Source organism: Bicyclus anynana, chromosome 25 (genome assembly GCF_947172395.1).
Source record: "Bicyclus anynana chromosome 25, ilBicAnyn1.1, whole genome shotgun sequence".
In the NCBI taxonomy this organism is placed as follows: domain Eukaryota; kingdom Metazoa; phylum Arthropoda; class Insecta; order Lepidoptera; family Nymphalidae; genus Bicyclus; species Bicyclus anynana.
The window spans coordinates 6,661,557-6,677,108 of NC_069107.1; the positions used below are offsets into that span (position 1 = coordinate 6,661,557).

A 15,552-nucleotide genomic window follows, 5' to 3' on the forward strand; every position below is an offset into this window, starting at 1 on the left:
GAACGAACAGCTCAAGAGGGAGATCTCGGCGCTTCGCTACGAGTATGACAAGCTGGACCGCATGCTGAGGGAGAGGAGGTCATCGCCGGAGCACTCGGACGTACGTTCACACTTCACTCGCTTATACGCTTCCTTTGTATTCATTGGCGTAACTTACACTTGTAACGGACGAAACAAAAACACAGAAATAATCATATAATGAGTTATTTATTTTGCTATCATCCCCGAAAAATCGACGAACCCATGCGACAACGTCACCCAGGTCCGATAATACTCTCTACGTACGGTTCACCCCGAAACCGGAGCATCCTCAGGAGATGTTGACTCTACAACGTGCAATTGCAAAGTAAAAAAAGCAAGAAATAACTTCTTACCTATGTTCTACCTTCTGATGAGTTTGAAGGCGGTGCTAAGCCAGTGATATTTTAATTCAAGCCGTTTAAATTACAAAATTTCTGTGGTTCTTTCAGAAACGGCTTTAATTAAAACATGACACTGGATTGGCACCGCCTTCAAACTGATCAGGTGGTAGCACATAGGTAAGAATGTACGAGTTTTGAAAGTTCCACTCAATTTCTCCAGGATGCCATCATCAGATCCTGACATGAAAAAAATGGGACCTCGCTGGACATACATAAAAAAAAACATACATACAGCCGAATGTAGAACCTCCTCCTTTTTGGAAGTTGGTTAAAAATATTGTTAAACTAAGGCTTTTAGTTTGTCACTGTGGGACAAATTGAAGATAAATTTAAACGCCGTAAAACGTTGTAGCAAACATTTTTTTTGATATTATTTCTTTATTATAGTAGAATTATTAAGATTTTCTTAGATATAAATAAATTGCCGGGTCAGGGTAAGCCTGGGCAATCCCTTTTACGTTCACATCACTACACAAGCTCATAAACTCTGTTTTGGTACTTAATTTATTTATTGGCGTAACTAGCATTCAAACATACGTTTACTACACTACACTAGATAATACATGCTTCTTTTTTATTGGCGTAACTGACAGCCTGACACTCAAGTTATCCATCTTTTGTTTTGGCGTAACTAGCATGAGACATAAGTTTATAATACTACACTAGCTTATAAACTTTGCTGTTGTATTTGCGTTACTAGCACTAAAACATACGTTTACAACACTGCACTACCCTATACTCATCTTAGATATTGGCGTAACTGACACTAAAATTTACGTTCACAACACTACACTACCTTATAAACGCTTCGTTACTGTTGGCGTTATAAACTGAAACATAAATTTACAACACTACACTAGTTTTTAAACGCATTGTTGATATTGGCGTTACTAGCACTGAAATATACGTGTACAACACTAAACTAGCCAAACTCTTTGGTTTGGCGTAACTGAAACTCGAAATTCACGTTACTACACTATTCGTAGCTTATAAACTCTTCTTTGGCATTGCCGTAACTCAAATTAACGATCACAACATGACACTAGCTTATAAACGCTTCGTTGGTATTGTCGTAACTACACCAGCATAACGAGACTAAGTATAAGCACAGTAAAATCTGTGATATAAGACGTTAGTGTTGCCAACGTATTTTTTACTTAATTTTTGACCCTTATTTATTTTAATTTTGTTTTCTTCCTGCATGCGCCACATAGTCACAAGGAGATGCTTACGATTCTGAATATCAAAATGTAAGTTACTAATTCGGCTCATTGTTGATCACGGGTCTCTTCTCAGAGGAATTAATTAGGCTATAGCCCACCATGCTGGCCTAATGCTGATTGGCAAACTTCATACACGTAGAGAATTAAGAAAATTCTCAAAGAAAGAAAGAAAACGTATGAGGTTTCTTGATGTTTTTCCTTCACAGTTTGTACGTAATTTTTAAAATATTCAAATAAGTGGAAAGTAGGAGGTGAATGCCCCGGGCCGGATATGAACCTACGTACTCCGAATCAAAAGTGGAAGTCATATCCACTGGACTATCACGGCTTTCTGTAAGAACATAAAACACTATTCAATATTTTACAGTCTACTCATTTTATACATATAAATACAATAAATATACCTTAAATACAAAAAAAAATCTTCTAAATTGCAGATTTGGTAGGCCCTCTTATGCTAGCCACAAACGGTCAATTATTCTCACGTTTCTGTAGCACCCACGACTATAATTGATCGTGTGTTGGTCACTGCATACATGACTTGTATAGTATGCCGCGTGGGTACTGCCGATTGCTTTTCAGAAACGTGAGAATAATTGACCGTCAATGGCGACCTTTAGCAACAATGTATTAATGAGTTTTATATGATTTTGTTTTGCATGCAACCCAATAGTCTAACCCTGAAGTTTATGATGGTGAAGAACTGCATATTGTAAGTTAACAGTATTTATATATATAAATGTATGCTTTGTCTACATATATGTTTCTATATGCGTTAGAAATTATCTGGTTAGATAATGCTTGACATTTAAGGGTTTTTGTTTTTCATCACAAATTATGCCATATGATTTCAACAAATCTTTTCCGTTAGAGCATCGATCGTAGATCGTTAGATGGGCCTTAAACCGTCGCAGAATTGTCATTGGTTTTTTTTTTATTCATTACAAGTCAGCCCTTGACTACAATCTCATCTGATGGTAAGTGATGATGTAATCTAAGATGGAAGCGGGCTAACTTATTAGGAGGAGGATGAAAATCCACACTCCTTTCGGTTTCTACCACGACATCGTACCGGAACGCTAAATCGCTTGGCGGTACGTTTTTGTCGGTAGGGTGGTAACTAGCCACGGCCGAAGCCTCCCACCAGCTAAACCTGGATCAATTAAGAAAACCTCAATCGGCCCAGCCAGAGATCGAACCCAGGACCTCCGTCATTAAATCCACCGCGCATACCACTGCGCCACGGAGGCCGTCAAAACAACAGTCGTTTCGTTCGTTTCGCACATTGAGTACGTCATCACTCGTAACACATTTCTCTTTATTCATGTTATGGCTTGTGTTTTTACACTTCCAAAATGAACACGAAGGCATAATAAAGGGATTAAAATAAAAAACAGTAAATATTTTTTATTTTCCACGTCCACTCACAGCATGCGCTTGTTACGTACTAAGATAAGATGTGCGTGCACGTCTTTGGGTAATGACATAAAATGGTGCGTTCTTTAGTATAAAGGGGCCCATCTAACGATTTATATCGATGCTTGATGTATTTGCTTTTGCTGCCTACCTTTGTGCAATATTTTATCCAAATCTGTTCACACATTCTGAAGTTAAGTAACTAGACCGACCTATGTGTTTCAAGTCTACATGGATTTTTAGTGATTAAATTAAATGGGGATGATGACTAGATTTGAATATATTGGTTTTTATGATACTTTCGGGTAAATAGGGTCATTGTTAACTAATTTATATATAAAAAGCAAAGATTGTCTGGATATTTGCAAAATAAATGAGATTATAAAATTTCAAAATCTATTAAAAATCTTTTATCGTAATTATATGAAAATTCATACAGTTTTAGCTTCCTTACATTAAATGTGTCATTTTTTAATATATAACTATAAACATAAACGCACAAATAACAAAGATATTAGTAATTTTGTTTGTACGCACATACAAATCTAACGATCATTACATTGCCTACGACGTCATTAGTTCGTGCCATTTTGTATGAAGCGTTTTTCAGGGATCCGCGGCAGACCCGCAAATCTGACCCTTTAAATCCCTGTAGCTCCGAGAGTAATGATCGCAGATACCCTGTTCCTTTAACAAAATTGCTTTACTATTGGTATACTCTTAATTTATATACAATTTAAAAAACTGTCATCATCCCTATTGTAGCTATAATAATGTATTTTATTAATTACAGTTACTTTATTATTGTATAGTAGGTACCTAGTTCTAAAGCTCAACATTTCTGAAGATTTTTTAATTGATTTAGAGCCACCAACGAATAGATTGAAATTTTTGACCAACAGTTTCCATCATAAAAAAAAAGTAATAAGCGTTATTTTTATTTCTTAGTACTTTTTTAATTATTTGCAATTATATTTTCCTTCTTTTAATATTTTTTATTTTCTACTTTTGCATGAACTAAATTGTAGGAGCCGCCTGAACCGTACGCTGACGAAGATCACAGTGTGAGTGTCAGTAACTACTACACATAAAACACACACGAATACACACAAACACATACACACACGAGCAACACACACATGGCTTAGTGAACCTGATCATGTGAACATAGCTTAAGGGTGGTTGACGATAAGCTCAAAGTAAAGAAAGCAGTTTGCGCATCAGTGTGCCATAGCCTAGGGTGATCGTAATAAGGCCAAAATTTTAAAAGAATGCAATTAAATGTTGGGAGATAAGGAACAAATTCAATTGGCAGGACATGTTCCTGAACATAGTATAAAAGATGTTTAGCTTAAAGCAAATAAAATGGACTTTATGTGTTAGAAAATAAATCACAGTTTTAACTGGCAGGATAATGCATCAGAGTGCCTGGCAATCTGAACATAGTCTTCTATGAAAGTAAATAAAATGGAACGTTAAACGTTGGTAGATAATGTACAGTTTCAATTAGCAGGACGGCGCGTCACTGAGCTGGGCCATCTGAATTCTGAACAAAGTCTAAGGTGTTTGATTTAAAGTGAATAAAATAGAATCTTATACATTGGGAGAGAAAGCACATTTTCAATTGGCAGAACAGCGCGTCAATATTTGTGACCATTTGAAGCTTAAGCGAATAATGTTCTGTGATAACAATAGCCTTAAAGTATTTGTTTTTAAAGTAAATTAAATGGAACTCTAAATGTAGGTAGATAAAGCACATTTTAAATTGACAGGACAGCGGGTCAGTGAGCTTGGCCATCTAAATTCTGAACAAAACCTAAATGTGTTTGATTTCAATTGAAGAAAATAGGACCTTATATGTTGGGAGAGAAAGGATAGTTTCAATTGGCAGGACAGCGCGTAAATGTTCCTGAACATAGTCCAAAGGTTTGGCTTAAGGCAAATAAAATAAAACCTTATTAATTACAAAATAAAGCACAGTTTCAACTGGCAGCATAATGCGTCAGTGAACCTGGCAATCTGAACATAGTCTTATTATTATAAAGTTTAATGTTCTATGATAACATAGCCTTAACGTTTTTGATTTTAAAGTAAGTAAAATGGAACTCTAAATGTAGGTAGATAAAGCACATTTTCAATTGGCAGGACAGCGCGTCAGTGTGCAGCGCGTGCCCCGAGTGCGCGAGCGCCGACGGATCTGTTCGCGCTGTTGCCTTTCATGATCTTAGCGTCGTGCCTGAGGAGGGGGAGCAGGAGAACAAGGTAATCTCTCTATCACTTCGTAACGTAACGCGTTACGGCGCCACTGTGTCTGGTTTCCCTTTCTCTCACGCAGACGGCAACAGTTTTAAGTTATCTCATCTGTCGAGCGTCCCCGGGACGCGCACATGTTTCATTTTCACCCCATAACCTACGTACCTACACTTCCTAAATATTTCTCAACACGTTCGCTGCGGTACGAGGTCAATTGACCTCGTAAGTCTAGTATCTTCAAGAGTTACGAGGTCGACGGACCTCGTACCACACCACATGAAATTTTAGTATGAGGTCAAAAAACCTCGTAACGCACCAGAGTGCCGCAGCGAACGTGGTCAGTAAATAAATCATGACAATATAAACTCGTTGATTCGAAATTAAGTTATAATACGATACTGTATGAACTACTATAATTAAGTTTTGCAAAATTAAAGAAACAATGTAGATTCATAAAATAATTATGTAGTTTAAAAAGATGTAGTCGTTTTATATCACATAATTATTATCTATGTGGTTTACTAATTCACTATCTTTGACTAATGCTAGCTGACAATATACGATATTGAGGTAACAAATGACATCCGGTGCCTACTGGTGTATATCATACATTAAATAGATGATATTAGGCCGCGTACTTTATTGTACACCGGCCTTCGGCCTTGTGATAGGCCCTCCGACCGTGGCTGCGGCTGGGAATTTTACTTATTTTATCCAAGCACAAAAAATGCGCGGCCTCCGGCCGCGCACCTTGTTATACACCGGCCTTCGGCCGGGCGTTTGTGATAGGGCCTCCGACCGTTTTTCTCAATTGATATGATGTTTATTTTAATAGGTTGATAATAAAAACCAAAATAGTGAATAGGCAAGCAGATACAAATTGTGAACAGATCTCGACTTTCGATACACAAATAAAGATGTAACTATAGAACTAAATCTCACAACACTCGTAAATTTACGCTACGGAAAAACAATCCTCGATTGCTATATCGCACCAATGATAGACTGTTTGACGTACTAATACCAAAGTTTAGTGGCCATTACACCAAAATAGATCCATTAGCGGGAACTAAATTCAAAGTCAATGAAATATCAGTCGTAATGGTCAAAAAGGTCCGTTGGTTTTTCATTTTCGGCTGGAGAAATCTGAGTCAAGGGCGGGCGAGGAAAATATTGTGGCACCTAAAGAAATTATAAATAAACTCAGTCGAGTCTCGGCGGTCGTTTCGACCGCAGTGCGTGTTACTGGCACCGATTGCCTTAATATGTCTTCAACCCGTCAATGGATATGATGGTTTGTTTGATGCATTTATTGAGTGTGCATGGTTATTGGTTACATGTCTCTCGGTGTTGGTTGAAATTGTGTTCAGTTAATTTACCATGTGTGATAACCAATGATATTTTATACTAGAGATAGGGCATCAAAACTGAGGCGGAGAAATGTGCATAATTGCCTTAATTTCATTTAGTCGCTTATTAAATAACGAAAGCTATTTAATATAGTACCTTATTGTCTACAATGTCGAGTTGTGTGTTTAGGAAGGGTAAAAAAAATATTAGTAAACACAAAATTCTGTATGTGAGCGCTTAGTGGAGTCGCTAAATTCGGATCACTTTCTGCGGGGATTTTATAGGCACGTAACATATCTATAGTATTAAATAATCATTGATGATAACGTTACATTTTTTGCATATTTTTTTCTTGTTATGTGTGTGTGCCTCTGATTATTCTAATTTACATTCTAAATGTATTTTAAATCCTGTAAAGTTTGTGTCTTTAATAATGGTTGATTTGGAAACAAAATCTAAATTTGCACGTGATTTTTTTTAAACAATCATTACTTATTCTGTAATGGTAGTGTATCTAGTTGAAAACTGTTATTGTTATTATATATTTTGCACCTCCATCGTACCCGAGGTCCTGGTATTCAGGATCCCGGGATCCATGGCATTACACAGGATTGTAATCCCGGTATTAAGATTCGTAACGCAAACTGTTTGTAATACATTCGCGTGCGCGGAAATGACGCACGTGCGTGTCCAAATCACAATAACGTGACAAATACGTCGAGGTGACGTCACTCCTAATTTTGAAACGACCTCCCAACGCGTTCAGGACTATACGCTTTTGTTCTGTCGACAGTAAGTACATACGTACTAGGGTACTACGTGCTAGTAATACTAGCCATAGGCGTATATAGAGGTGGGGCCGGGTGGGCCGTGCCCACCCTAGAATGGTTCAGTTCCACCCTAGGATTCTGGGCTACCGATTTGAAATTATGAACTCCAAAATACTGACAGTTTTACACAAAAATCATTTTAAATATCAAATAATAAGAATTACATAGTAGGTAAATACTATAATAAAGAATCTCGATTTTTGTCATGTGGGGGGTCAGGCCCACCTCAGGAAATAATACTAGATACGCCAATGATACTAACAGGGGCGTAGCTACCGCCGTATCAGTCGTAACAATGATATGGGGCCCCCAGACTAAAAGGGCCCCTAACGTGTGAAAGCAAAAATTAGTAAACTGTAACCTACAGTCTCAATCTACCTACAGTCTTAATCTGGTGCTTCAATGGTGGTCACTTGAGATATGACTAAAGTCTAAAAAAGCAATTTCTTTTTTCCCCGAATTATGCGTGCCCCCAAAAATTGTAAACATCCTAGACAACAATAATTCGTACGTCATTGGCACTGATCTTTTCGTTTTACGATCATCTAACATGATTATTTCAACGAAATTACATGAGTACTTAACGGTTTTTCGTTGAAATGATCTTACTACTTGAGACTACCACTTCTATATTACTGCCACTTTAATAAATGAATGAAAATACAGTGTTAGATGATTGCATAAACTAAAATATGATGAAAAACGTTGTACATAGTGACTTGTACAAAAGTTTTCTGTGCTAGTGATTCATTATTTGAATGGTATACATAATAACCATGCTAATGTTAAGTGACGATACGTCTAAGACACGAGAAGAAGTGTGGTGGAGCTTACTTAGTAAAAATACAAGGTTATTAGACATACTTCTGAGCCGTGATAGCCCAGTGGATATGACCTCTGCCTCCGATTCCGGAGGGTGTGGGTTCAAATCCGGTCCGGGGCATGCACCTCCAACTTTTCAGTTGTTGTGCATTTTAAGAAATTAAATATCACGTGTCTCAATCGGTGAAGGAAAACATCGTGAGAAAACCTGCATATCAGAGAATTACCTTAATTCTCTGCGTGTGTGAAGTCTGCCAATCCGCATTGGGCCAGCGTGGTGGACTATTGGCCTAACCCCTCTCATTCTGAGAGGAGACTCGAGCTCAGCAGTGAGCCGAATATGGGTTGATGACGACGAGACATACTTCTGACGGTTTCTACGCGGCATCGTACCGAAACGCTAAATTGCTTAGCGGTACATCTTTGCCCTTTATAGGCTTTCATCGAAATGCTGAAAAGAAATTGTTTTTTATATATTTTTCGTTACACCTGCTCTCGAAACTAATGTCAAACAGAATATCAATAGAATTTAGTGGATTAATGAATTTAATGAAAAGGATAAAGGTTACATAATAGACGTGTTTAACTAAAGCCTGACTACGAAAAAGTATCCAATTGAAGAGTAATTTATCCCATTTGTATAAGTATCCAATTGCATAGTAATTTGTAATAATTATAATGCACTGTATAATATTTGCACCGTGTACATAAAGTTCCAATTCACTGTGCATGCGTAATGCATACGATAATAATCGCCAAACATTTAAACAATTACATAATTTAATGCACGCAAAGTTACTGTCGTTGTCCAATTCAGATTTCAAGATCATAATACGCTATAAAATTATATTTATCGTTTCAGAGTGGTGCAGCGAGTCCGTGTACTTGTGACGAGTGCCAAAAAGATGTTAAAGCGGTCGAGGAGAATGCCCAGTCGAACAGTAAGGACGCAATAACAATTAAAGAGACTACACGAACAGCGAACAATGCGCAAATACAGCCAAATACGAAGGACAATGGCTCCGATCGAACTGTCGACGTGCTGGTTCATGACGCTCCTACTGTACCGAGATTCTTCCAATCCGTCACATCACAACCCTTCCACATCGTACCACCTCCTCCAGGATTCGTGATAGCTCCCTACCAACCTCAGCGTTTCCACACCGGAGGCAACGTCGACGATTTGTTGGGCGAAGTCCAACCTTCCCCAACGACGATACAAACGACATACATCCAACAGAACTCCATTTTCATGTGTAACACTAGAAACATTGTGCAAAAGAAGTGCTGCTGTCAAAATCGTGACTCAAACGCCAAGACTGAAGCTTGTAACGAGCAAACACCAAAATGTTACGTAACAGAAAAGAATATAGAACTCACATACGATTATCCCAGAACGACACCCATTCCAAGTAGCCCTAGTAAGAAATCCGGAGACGAGGTACATTCGACCACCACCGAAGTCGCGAGCACTGTTGTGTTCGTTGAAAAGAAGATGCCCAGCAAGCCGAAGAAGTTCGATTTCTTCTTTAGATCGAGATCCGCTCCAGTCGGTGACAACGAAGAACCGATATACGCTACAGTGAATAAGCTACCAAAGAAATTACGACGAATGGAACTAGCGAATCTGGAGAAGGAGGTGGCATATAGAAACGGTGAACAAGATTCTTCATCGCGTACAGAAATAACTCTTAAAACCGATTCAGAATCTCAAGTGCCACCACCCGACGATGATACAAGTAGATCGGACCGAGATAAATCCACGATACCCCAAAGACAAGAGTCTCCTAAAGCTAAGAAACGGAAGAGATTCTCGCTGACGTTTAAGAAACGGGAAAGGAAAAGAAGGGAGAAGAAAGCGGAGGCGAAGAACGGAGTAAAAAACGGGATAGTTGTCCAAGTGGAGAGTGATAACGAAAGGCTGATCGAGGAGCAAGACCCAAAGCACAAACACTGCACAAGGCACCGGCCGGTGCCACGCAACACCATGTCATCCTCGAGCTATGGCCCGCGATACAAGCGGGATAGCTATCAGGTACTATTCAGGACCATTGTAGAAAGCGACATGAGATTTCATAGTGTCATCTATCCAAGATTAGGGTAGTCACACGCGTTTTTACGCCTAATCTTTCAACCCATTAAAATATTTAAAGGAAGACGGTGCGCTAGGAATGATTCATCCCATTAGTTCGTGTATTTTTGTTTGATTAGAAAATAAAAGAATCTTAGCCAAGTTTTTTTAGATAAAGCTCGTTCATTCAAGCGTGTGCTAGATGTAGTTATGATAAAATATAGAAACTCATGGGTTTCTTTATGGTATTGTACAAGAACTTCTCTCTAACGACATCAATGGTGCAGTGGACTGTGCTTTGCTTTATAACTGAAACCGAGGATTCGATTTCTGGCATTTGATATCTTTGTTTTCTAAATTTGAAATGGTCATTTAAACATAGTTATCACTCTACCGTCAATCAATGCAGTGTAGATTAAAAATATACTCTTCCCTCTCTAAATTAACTTATTAACTGTCTTCCTATGAATCTAAGACATCATCACTTAACATCACGTGAAAATAAAAGATAAATGTTTTAGGAGTTTTAGTCCACTTCCCAATAATTTAATAGCTGGTTTAGAGTTTTCCTGTGTCAAATATTGAAGTACCTTCCTAACGACAAAAAGTACGTAAAATACTTTTCGGGAATTCCTAATTTTTGTTATTACCCCTAAGGTTTCAATTCTAGATCTAGTCTTCTTCGGCTCACGTAGCTCAGGGAATAATTAACTATTTCATTCGAAAAGTACCTTGAGGCATATGCTAAATTCTTAACATTAAGCTCACTTTATTAATGTTTGTTGTCATTTATATTGTTTGTAATTATATGTATGTATATTATAGTATAATCACATTTAATTTGTATTATTATTAGACGCATCCTCACACCATGAAACGCCATATTTTAGAAAATTTCGAGTGTAGAACTTAATTTTAGTTTGTTTGATGTAAAGAGGCACATAGACGCGTGTGGTTGCCTTATCTTTTTATGGTTTCTTTTCATTTATTTATTACCGATTAGAAAACGCTCCGCGGGATTTTCTTCTTGTGGTTTCTTCTTATGATTTCTCTTTCTTTATTTACCGTCTAGACGAAACACTGCGGTTTCACCCGTGTATTACTAGTTCCTGTTTCAATATGGGGATAAAATATAAAGTTGCTTTCTGGTGGTAAAAGAATTTTCAGAATCGGTTCAGTACAGAGATTACTTACCCCCAAAACACCACAAACTTTAACTCATAAAATTACCTAGTATACTCTGAGGTATACATGTAGGTCCCTAGTTATGCTCCGTAAAATATGGAATTTTCACACTTTTAAGATTTATATACGTTTAAAGTATTATTAATGACTTAAAATCAGTTTCACAATAATATTTTTATAGTAAAGATCTTTAAAGGAAGGAGTTTATTTACATCAATGCATGGTAAATCTTATCACCGAAATATTCTCATATTTCGGTGATAAGATAAGATAATAATAATATTTTTTTACCGTAATCTCAAAGAGGAGTTTTATTATAGGAGTATGAGAAGTCATTGAATTCTCAGGTTTTTTGTCTCAGTTTTGGGAGTGATCTTAGAGCGATCATTACGATCTTAGTGTTACTTCACACTGTCGCAACGTCGACGCTGCGTCGTTTTCCATATACTATAAATGACATGCTACATAAAAGCGTTGCGTCGTCGTTTGTTTTGTCTGCATATCTGAGACTGACCGAGTATGCGTCGTCTTCTTGCACTGCGAAACCGTGCGTCATCGCAACACAGGTGTGGCATACAATGCGTTGATGCCATTGCGACGACGCAACGCAAGGCAATAATGGCCTCATAGGGTATTTCCCATTATTGACGTGACAACGTCTTTTGATTAGATGCAGTCGGCTGCACACTCGGAAAATGATGACGTCATGTGTCGTTCCCTCGCTCTAGGGTTGCCAACTTTTACAAGAAATAAAGTATATTCTGGTCTATGAAGATTATTAAACAGTATTTAAAAAAAACGAACATTTTCTTTTGAAAAATGCAGCCATTCCATCAGTATTTTCTTATGACGTTGTCACGTTCAACTATCGTCAGTAAACCGATTTTATAGACAACCGATTTTTTTACGCAATCTGGTTTTTATTTATAATTGATTTATTCATTCTAGGAGATGACGACGTCGCATTCAGAACACGAGCGAACGAACAGTGTGTGTTCGTCTGTCAACTCCCTCGGATCAGCGTGTACCCACAAATCGAGGAAACTGTCTGCCGCCCCGCAGGACGGCTCGATACCGTGGTGCGGGTGCTGGGGCGCCGGATGTGTGTGAAGTGACCCCCAAACTATGTTCGCAATAAAAGTGCCGGTTTTGGATTTATCCCGTGGCTATGTGTGAATACACTAGGGATGTAACGGAGGTTTTTCGGAACCGAAGGCGGAGGTTTATAATTTTATTTATCAGGTAGATAAATAAAATAATTTTATTTATAGGAAGTGGTGGGAGAAGAGAGATTTTTCTCATTTATAGATTATTCAGTCAAATTTTTATTCATTTTATTTTTTTATTTATAAAATAAATTGGTATGAAAAAATAGGCATATTTGGGTGATTTTCATCCTCGCCTGCTTAGACTGCATCATCACTTACCATCAGGTGAGATTGTAGTCAAGGGCTAACTTGTAAATAATAAAAAAATAAATAAAAAAAGTGACAGAGCCGACGTCGAAGCCGAAGGTATAATAATAATTGGAAGTTCCGACTTAACGGAGTCGGTTTCGAAGCTCAGTAACATCCCTGGAATATTCAAGTGATCTGTAAATATATCTCAGTGGTTTGCGGATAAGTGTGAAAACTCCCCCGGACTATGGAACTGATGAACCATTTTATTAAAATGATATTCTAAAATTATTTAGAAAAGTGCAGTTTTGTGTGCATGTTGAAAATGCATTTATAGTTGTTAGTTATTTTGTAAAATATATCGAAAGTATGTATGTATGATGTGTAATTTTAGTCATTTGTCGGATTCTGTATTCTGCCGTATTATGACAAAACACTGTATTTTTAACCAACTACAAAAAAATTAGGTTTTTAAATCAAGCATAAGTTTTTTTTTGTGTATATTACCTAAATACTCGAAGACGCCTGGACTAATTTGAATAATGTCTTTTTTGTTTGAAATATATTCTTGAGGTGGTCCCATTGTCATCATGTCAGGATCTGATGAGGGGATCCTGGAGAAATCGAGGGGAACTTTCAAAAATCGTAAGGGCAACTATAACGTTTGTTACTTTTTTATTTGTTGAAAATTAGTAAAATTTGAATTAGTAAAATTTTATTAGTTAAATTTGAAAAATCGCAGTCCTTCGTTTTTACGATCCTATTATTTGTTAGAAACTGTGAATACTATTAATGCATTTCTGAAGGTATTTTTGAGTTTTAATAAAAATTTTTAAACGCCAGCATAGTCGGATGCGATCTTCATGACGTCTCCGAAATAAGGTGTGGATACCTAACGCGCAGGTCATACAAAAATCAAGATGATGCCCTGCCGCCGCGCCCCTACGTAACCGTTGATACGTATACTATGTACGCTGTAGCATGGTGCGGGTGACAGTTGCCTTATGACGTTCATAATACGTACCTACTAATATCGTGAATTGCGACAAACTTTCAAGAGTGAAACGAACTGTCACCCGCACCATGCTATAGCGCATCTACTCGTATAATAAATCTCAAACTCTTAAACTCATTGCGCGGCTCAAGGCACGTTTGGAGACGGCAAAAATATTGCATCCGACTATACTTACCTATATGTAACCACGTGCGAGGACCTCATAAGAGAGTTACCACAAAACACCGTATCTGAAGATACCGTGTAATGTCATAGCATGGCAGTAATACAAGATCGCAACTACATTTATTACCTCGTAAGGTTGTCCGTAGTTCATCTGATTCGAATCCGAAACCATCCATATTTATAAAAAAATAAATGCCAATTTCCCACTACGTATAACCAGCGTTGCAATCATAAAGTTTGGATTCAGTTTTTTGAGTGACAAAAGCGGGATTCTTTCGCCAAAAGCGGGACATCGTAAAAAGATCGTATCAATTCAAAAGTTTTTGAATATTTATCTTTTTATTTGAGTTCAAATTACGTTTACGTGACTGATAGTAAAAATATCCATTGAAAATGTATTTTAATAAAAATATGTGTAAATTGGATTTTCTATATTGTTAAATAGTTGAGTCTTATTCGTCTTCTGAAAAAAAAAACACAGACATCTAAATCAAAAAAGTTTTGTTCATTAGAAAAATATGGCGTTTCCAACAATAGTCTGACAAAAGTAAATGTGCCAACCAGCCGTGCTTTCTCAGTACTCTGCACGAACGGTCGAGTTATTCCTGAAAAGCGGGACTGAGCTCGTCCCGCGCGGATCATTTAAATCAGAGTTAAAAATCGGGACCTCTGGCAACACTACAATAGTTTGCCTAATGAAAGTAGACTGAAATCGCCCGCCAAATTTAAAAAAAAACATTTAAACAAATTAAATAAACATGCGTTTTCGTAATTTGTATAAATATTTTTTTTGTTTGTGAATATATTACAACCTATACCTACTTTAAGTACCTATTAAACTAAGTTATTCCAATATTTGCACTATAATTTTGAGAATTTATTCCAATTTTTTTTTAATTTGGCGGGCGATTTTAGTCTCTATTTTCATTAGCCAAACTCTATCATGGCTCACCTTTTACTATTGTTACTGAACGATTTTTTCCTGTATAAAAGTTAACGTATATCCGCATAGTCTGCGTATCCCCATCATCGAAAATAGTAATTCGAAAATTCCCGTCATATGCTCTGTAAAAATAGTGTGCCTGTATGTATATAAATAGATGTGTATGTAAATAATGTTATATTCATGTGGTTGTAAGTCTAAATGCACTATAAAATACAAAAGAAATAAAGTTATGAACTTCTGTTAAACATAGCGTATGTGTTTTATTTTCTCTCCTTATTGGTTGGGACAAGATGATTACATAACAGCCCCTTTGACAATATAGTTACGAAGACCGAAGTACGAACGAATAAAATTGTCTGTCATTTTCTGAGGAAAACGTGCTTTTATTTGGTACCTTTAAATCTTATACTAAACTGGAAGTTTTTGACCGTTATTTACAACATTCAACTATACAAAA

The 15,552-nt window shown here is 37.2% G+C and overlaps 1 protein-coding gene across 1 annotated transcript; it reads left to right on the top strand.

Annotated features, from left to right (window-relative positions):
• Position 1: 1 nt before the first annotated feature.
• On the top strand, positions 2–15,344 carry LOC128199495 (uncharacterized; the record flags this gene model as incomplete). The annotated part of the gene is made up of 4 exons (XM_052889426.1): positions 2–100; positions 5,207–5,323; positions 9,179–10,351; positions 12,521–15,344. Coding segments are annotated over 4 exons (1,551 nt in total), but the record flags the coding sequence as incomplete, so codon positions are not given.
• Positions 15,345–15,552: the final 208 nt, after the last annotated feature.